This window comes from Petromyzon marinus, unplaced genomic scaffold (assembly GCF_048934315.1).
Source record: "Petromyzon marinus isolate PM22_M1 ecotype Great Lakes invasive population unplaced genomic scaffold, UKy_Petmar_22M1.pri1.0 PM_Scaffold_59, whole genome shotgun sequence".
NCBI classification, from domain to species: domain Eukaryota; kingdom Metazoa; phylum Chordata; class Hyperoartia; order Petromyzontiformes; family Petromyzontidae; genus Petromyzon; species Petromyzon marinus.
The window spans coordinates 492,000-499,941 of NW_027423601.1; the positions used below are offsets into that span (position 1 = coordinate 492,000).

At 56.0% G+C, this 7,942-nt stretch overlaps 1 protein-coding gene across 2 annotated transcripts in view; it reads right to left on the bottom strand.

Annotated features, from left to right (window-relative positions):
• Positions 1–5,315, bottom strand: part of LOC142923701 (fibroblast growth factor receptor 2-like) — a 64,035-nt gene extending 58,720 nt beyond the window's left edge. The window contains exons 1-2 of one of the 2 annotated variants that reach the window (XM_076064666.1): positions 3,995–5,312; positions 2,114–2,466 (exon numbers count right to left, since the gene is read on the bottom strand). In XM_076064666.1, the coding sequence (XP_075920781.1) occupies positions 2,114–2,466; positions 3,995–4,259 (618 nt within the window). In that variant the 5' untranslated portion in view covers positions 4,260–5,312. Of the gene's footprint in view, positions 1–2,113; positions 2,467–3,994 lie in introns of both variants that reach the window. The other variant, XM_076064667.1, reaches the window with a different exon arrangement.
• Positions 5,316–7,942: the final 2,627 nt, after the last annotated feature.

Genomic DNA, 7,942 nt, shown 5'->3' on the forward strand with positions numbered 1-7,942 from the left:
AGACACACACACAGACACACAGACACACAGATAGAGACACAGTTAGACACACACACAGACACACAGACAGAGACACGCCGGAGTGCATGGACGATGTCGACTCTACAGACACCTAGCAGACACACACAGACAGACACACAGACAGACACACAGTTAGAGACACAGACACACAGACACAGATAGAGACACACAGACAGAGACACACACACACACACACAGACACACACACAGCCACACACACACACACAGCCACACACACACACACACACAGACACACAGACACACACAGACACACACAGACACACACAGACACACACACACACACACAGACACACACACACAGACACACACACAGACACACACACACAGACACACACACACACACACAGACACACACACAGACACACACACACACACAGCCACACACACAGACACACACAGCCACACACACACACACACAGACACACACACAGACACACACACACACACAGCCACACACACACACACAGCCACACACACACACACAGACACATACACACAGACACAGACACACACAGACACAGACACACACAGACACAGACACACACAGACACACACACAGACACACACAGACACACACACACACACACAGACAGACACATACACACAGACACAGACACACACAGACACAGACACAGACACACACAGACACACACAGACACAGACACACACAGACACAGACACACACAGACACACACACAGACACACACAGACACACACACACACACACAGACAGACACATACACACAGACACAGACACACACAGACACAGACACACACAGACACAGACACACACAGACACAGACACACACAGACACAGACACACACACAGACACACACACACACACAGCCACACACACAGACACACAGACACACACACAGACACACACAGCCACACACACAGCCACACACACACACAGCCACACACACACACAGCCACACACACACACAGACACACACACAGCCACACACACACACAGCCACACACACACACAGACACACACACACAGACACACACACACACACACAGACACACACACACACACACACAGACACACACACACACACACACAGACACACACACAGACACACACACACACACACAGACAGACACATACACACAGACACAGACACACACAGACACAGACACACACAGACACAGACACACACAGACACACACAGACACAGACACACACACAGACACACACACACAGCCACACACACACAGACACACAGCCACACACACAGCCACACACACAGCCACACACACACACACAGACACACACACAGCCACACACACAGCCACACACACACACACAGACACACACACAGACACACACACACACAGACACACACACACACACACACAGACACACACACACAGACACACACACTGACACACACACAGACACACACACAGCCACACACACAGCCACACACACACTGACACACACACACACACAGACACACACACACAGCCACACACACACACACACAGCCACACACACACACAGACACACACACACACACACAGCCACACACACAGCCACACACACACACACAGCCACACACACAGACACACAGACACACACACACACACACAGACACACACACACAGACACACACACAGACACACACAGACACACACACACACACACAGCCACATACACACACAGCCACACACACACAGACACACACACACACACACAGACACACACAGACACAGACACACAGACACACACACAGACACACACAGACACACACACACACACAGACAGACACACACACACAGACACAGACACACACACACAGACACACACACACAGCCACACACACAGCCACACACACAGACACACACACACACACAGACACACACACACACAGACACACACACACACACAGACACACACACAGCCACACACACACACAGCCACACACACACACACACACAGACACACAGCCACACACAGCCACACACACACAGACACACACACACAGCCACACACACACACAGCCACACACACACACAGACACACACACAGACACACACACACACAGCCACACACACACAAACCTGACGCTTCAGAGGGATGCCCTTGCTCAGCTTGCAAAGCCGCGGCTCCTTGAACTTCTTGGCCCCGCCCCCTCCGCCCAGGGCCCCGCCCCCTCCGCCCAGGGCTCCGCCCCCTGGGCCAAGGGAAGCTCCTCCGGGCCCGCCGGCCCGGCACATGGCCACGACCATAACCATGAGGACGAGGAGGAGGCCCCCGACGCAGTAGATGGCTACCTCGGCCGAGTCCGGCAGCGGCGGCAGGAGAGCCACGCCGATGCCGCCGCCGGCGCCGGCGGAGCCGCCGGCGGAGCCGCCGGCAGAGCCGCCGGCAGAGCCGCCGGCGCCGCCCAGCTGGTTGTTGGTCATGTCGAGAGCTGGGTGGTGGTGGTGGTGGTGGTGGTGGTGTGGAGTGTGGGGTGTGTTGGTGTGGTGTGGTGTGGTGGTGTGGGGTGGGGTGGTGAGTGAGTGCGTGAGTGGTTGAATGGGTGGGTGAGTGGGTAGGTGAGTGGGTGGGTGGATGAGTGGGTGAGTGAGTGGGTAGGTGGGTGAGTGGGTGGGTGGGTGAGTGAATGGGTGAGTGGGTGAGTGAATGGGTAGGTGGGTGAGTGGGTGGGTGGGTGGGTGGATGAGTGGTTGAATGGGTGGGTGAGTGGGTAGGTGAGTGAGTGGTTGAATGGGTGGGTGGTTGAGTGAGTGGTTGAATGGGTGGGTGAGTGGGTGGGTGGGTGAGTGGGTGGGTGAGTGGGTGGGTGGTTGGGTGGGTGGGTGGGTGGGTGAGTGGTTGAATGGGTGGGTGGGTGAGTGGGTGGGTGAGTGAGTGGTTGAATGGGTGGGTGGTTGAGTGAGTGGTTGAATGGGTGGGTGAGTGGGTGGGTGGGTGAGTGGGTGGGTGAGTGGGTGGGTGGTTGGGTGGGTGGGTGGTTGTGGTAGTTCAGCAATATGAGGGAGAGGGAGAAACACATCGATTAACACAACCACTAACCACAACCACCACAACCACCACAATCACCACAACACTGTGTGTACATCACTGTGTGTACATCATCACTGTGTGTACATCATCACTGTGTGTACATCATCACTGTGTGTACATCATCGCTGTGTGTACATCATCGCTGTGTGTACATCACTGTGTGTACATCATCACTGTGTGTACATCATCATCGCTGTGTGTACATCATCGCTGTGTGTACATCACCGCTGTGTATACATCATCACTGTGTACATCATCATCACTGTGTGTACATCATCACTGTGTGTACATCATCACCACTGTGTGTACATCATCATCACTGTGTGTACATCATCGCTGTGTGTACATCACCGCTGTGTATACATCACTGTGTGTACATCATCACTGTGTGTACATCATCACTGTGTGTACATCACCGCTGTGTATACATCATCACTGTGTGTACATCATCACTGTGTGTACATCATCACTGTGTGTACATCATCACTGTGTGTACATCATCACTGTGTGTACAACACTGTGTGTACATCATCACTGTGTGTACATCACAGTGTGTACATCATCACTGTGTGTACAACACTGTGTGTACATCATCACTGTGTGTACATCACTGTGTGTACATCACTGTGTGTACATCACCACTGTGTGTACATCACTCTGTGTACATCACTGTGTGTACATCATCACTGTGTGTACATCATCGCTGTGTGTACATCACCACTGTGTGCACATCATCATCACTGTGTGTACATCATCACTGTGTGTACATCATCACTGTGTGTACATCACCGCTGTGTATACATAGTGACTAGTTAGATAGAGGGAGGGAGGCAGTAGGTATATAGATAGATGTAGTTGGTAGGTAGGTAGGGGTAGGTAGGTAGGGGTAGGTAGGTAGGGGTAGGTCCTGGAGGTATGTTGAGGTCTACCTGGCATTACCAGCAGCCACGCGGAGTGATGGGAGATTCCGATGGAGTTGCCGGCCAGGCACGTGTACTCTCCTCCGTCGGCAAGCGTCACATTGCGGAGAGAGAGAGCCGTAGGTAGGTAGGGGTAGGTAGGGGTAGGTAGGTAGGGGTAGGTAGGGGAGGTAGGTTGAGGTCTACCTGGCACGACCAGCAGCCACGCGGAGCGATGCGAGATTCCGATGGAGTTGCCGGCCAGGCACGTGTACTCTCCTCCGTCGGCAAGCATCACGTTGCGGTGAGAGAGAGAGCCGTAGGTAGGTAGGGGTAGGTAGGTAGGGGTAGGTAGGTAGGGGTAGGTAGGTAGGGGTAGGTAGGGGAGGTATGTTGATCTCTACCTGGCATGACCAGCAGCCACGCGGAGCGATGCGAAATTCCGATGGAGTTGCCGGCCAGGCACGTGTACTCTCCTCCGTCGGCAAGCGTCACATTGCGGAGAGAGAGAGCCGTAGGTAGGTAGGGGTAGGTAGGTAGGGGTAGGTAGGTAGGGGTAGGTAGGGGAGGTATGTTGAGGTCTACCTGGCATGACCAGCAGCCACGCGGAGTGATGGGAGATGCCGATGGAGTTGCCGGCCAGCCACGTGTACTCTCCTCCGTCGGCAAGCGTCACGTTGCGGAGAGAGAGAGCCGTAGGTAGGTAGGGGTAGGTAGGTAGGGGTAGGTATGTAGGTAGGGGTAGGTAGGGGAGGTATGTTGATCTCTACCTGGCATGACCAGCAGCCACGCGGAGTGATGGGAGATGCCGATGGAGTTGCCGGCCAGGCACGTGTACTCTCCTCCGTCGGCAAGCATCACATTGCGGAGAGAGAGAGCCGTAGGTAGGTAGGGGTAGGTAGGTGGGGGTAGGTAGGGGAGGTATGTTGAGGTCTACCTGGCATGACCAGCAGCCACGCGGAGTGATGGGAGATGCCGATGGAGTTGCCGGCCAGGCACGTGTACTCTCCTCCGTCGGCAAGCATCACGTTGCGGAGAGAGAGAGCCGTAGGTAGGTAGGGGTAGGTAGGTAGGGGTAGGTAGGTAGGGGTAGGTAGGGGAGGTATGTTGAGGTCTACCTGGCATGACCAGCAGACACGCGGAGTGATGGGAGATGCCGATGGAGTTGCCGGCCAGGCACGTGTACTCTCCTCCGTCGGCAAGCATCACGTTGCGGAGAGAGAGAGCCGTAGGTAGGTAGGGGTAGGTAGGTAGGTGGGGGTAGGTAGGGGAGGTATGTTGAGGTCTACCTGGCATGACCAGCAGCCACGCGGAGTGATGGGAGATGCCGATGGAGTTGCCGGCCAGTCACGTGTACTCTCCTCCGTCGGCAAGCATCACGTTGCGGAGAGAGAGAGCCGTAGGTAGGTAGGGGTAGGTAGGTAGGTAGGGGTAGGTAGGGGAGGTATGTTGAGGTCTACCTGGCATGACCAGCAGCCACGCGGAGTGATGGGAGATGCCGATGGAGTTGCCGGCCAGGCACGTGTACTCTCCTCCGTCGGCAAGCATCACATTGCGGAGAGAGAGAGCCGTAGGTAGGTAGGGGTAGGTAGGTAGGGGTAGGTAGGGGAGGTATGTTGAGGTCTACCTGGCATGACCAGCAGCCACGCGGAGTGATGGGAGATGCCGATGGAGTTGCCGGCCAGGCACGTGTACTCTCCTCCGTCGGCAAACGTCACATTGCGGAGAGAGAGAGAGCCGTAGGTAGGTAGGGGTAGGTAGGTAGGGGTAGGTAGGTAGGGGTAGGTAGGTAGGGGAGGTATGTTGAGGTCTACCTGGCATGACCAGCAGCCACGCGGAGTGATGGGAGATGCCGATGGAGTTGCCGGCCAGGCACGTGTACTCTCCTCCGTCGGCAACTGTCACATTGCGGAGGTACAGAACCTCAATCTCCTTGTCCGTCGTATTGACGCCGGCCGTCTGAGGGTCAGCCACGGCCATGGGGGTGGTTGGCGTGGGTGGCGTGGGTGGGGTGGGTGGGGTGGGTGGCGTGGAGGAGAGGGAGGGGAGGGAGGAAGGAGGCAGGGGGGTGTAGGGAGAGGCGAGGGGAGATAGAAACCACCACCATTACCATGATGATAATCAGCACTGCCATCATCATGATCATAGCCACCACCAGCACCACCACCATCATCATTACCATTAGCATGATGATAATCGGCACTGCCATCATCATGATCATAGCCACCAGCACCACCACCATCATCATTACCATTAGCATGATGATAATCGGCACTGCCATCATCATGATCATAACCACTACCACCATCATCATTACCATTAGCATGATAATAATCAGGACTGCCATCATCATGATCATAGCCACCACCACCACCATCATCATTACCATTAGCATGATGAGAATCAGCACCGACATTACCACCACCAACATAAACACCACCGCCATCATCATTACCATAACTATGATGAGAATCAGCACCGCCATCATCATGATCATAACCATGATGAGAGACACCCAGACCCAGGGCTTGAACCCTGACCCCAGGGTCTCAGTGTCTCTGACACGGCCATCGTGAACCCCCTGAGAGAGACCCAGACCCAGGGCTTGAACCCTGACCCCAGGGTCTCAGTGTCTCTGACACGGCCATCGTGAACCCCCTGAAAGAGACACCCAGACCCAGGGCTTGAACCCTGACCCCAGGGTCTCAGTGTCACTGACACGGCCATCGTGAACCCCCTGAGAGAGACACCCAGACCCAGGGCTTGAACCCTGACCCCAGGGTCTCAGTGTCTCTGACACGGCCATCGTGAACCCCCTGAGAGAGAGACACCCAGACCCAGGGCTTGAACCCTGACCCCAGGGTCTCAGTGTCTGTGACACGGCCATCGTGAACCCCCTGAGAGAGACACCCAGACCCAGGGCTTGAACCCTGACCCCAGGGTCTCGGTGTCTCTGACACGGCCATCGTGAACCCCCTGAGAGAGAGACACCCAGACCCAGGGCTTGAACCCTGACCCCAGGGTCTCAGTGTCTCTGACACGGCCATCGTGAACCCCCTGAGAGAGACACCCAGACCCAGGGCTTGAACCCTGACCCCAGGGTCTCAGTGTCTCTGACACGGCCATCGTGAACCCCCTGAGAGAGACACCCAGACCCAGGGCTTGAACCCGGGGGGAGACGCGGGGGAGACGCGTGGAGATGCAGGGAGACGCAGGGAGACACGAGGAGCCATGGGGGAGACGCGGGGGAGACACCGGGAGACACGGGGAGACACCGGGAGACACGGAGAGACACCGGGAGACAGGGTGAGACACGGGGAGACACCGGAAGACACCGGGAGACGTGGCTGAGACACCGGGAGACACCGGGAGACACGGGGAGACACCAGGAGACACCGGGAGACACCAGGAGACGTGGCTGAGACACCGGGAGACGTCGGTTAGACACGGGGAGACACGGGGGGAGACACGGAGACACCCAACGGAGACAACCCAGAGAGAGACGCCTTCAACACGCATGGAAAAATCTGTCCCTGCAATACGAAGAGAGGGGGAGCGGAGGAGGTGACGGAGGCTGGCAGCGAGGGGGAAGGATGGAAATTCCACATTACCGTGCCAAGGATCGGTGTGATGGGTCTGTGGGTCTCTGTGTGGTGGTGAGTCTGTGGGTCTCTGTGTGGTGAGTTTGTGGGTCTCTGTGTTGTGAGTCTGTGGGTCTCTGTGTGGTGAGTCTGTGGGTCTCTGTGTGGTGAGTCTATGGGTCTCTGTGTGGCGAGTCTATGGGTCTCTGTGTGGTGAGTCTGTGGGTCTCTGTGTGGTGAGTCTGTGGGTCTCTGTGTGGTGAGTCTATGGGTCTCTGTGTAGCGAGTCTATGGGTCTCTGTGTAGCGAGTCTATGGGTCTCTGTGTGGTGAGTCTGTGGGTCTCTGTGTGGTGAGTCTATGGGTCTCTGTGTGGCGAGTCTATGGGTCTCTGTGTG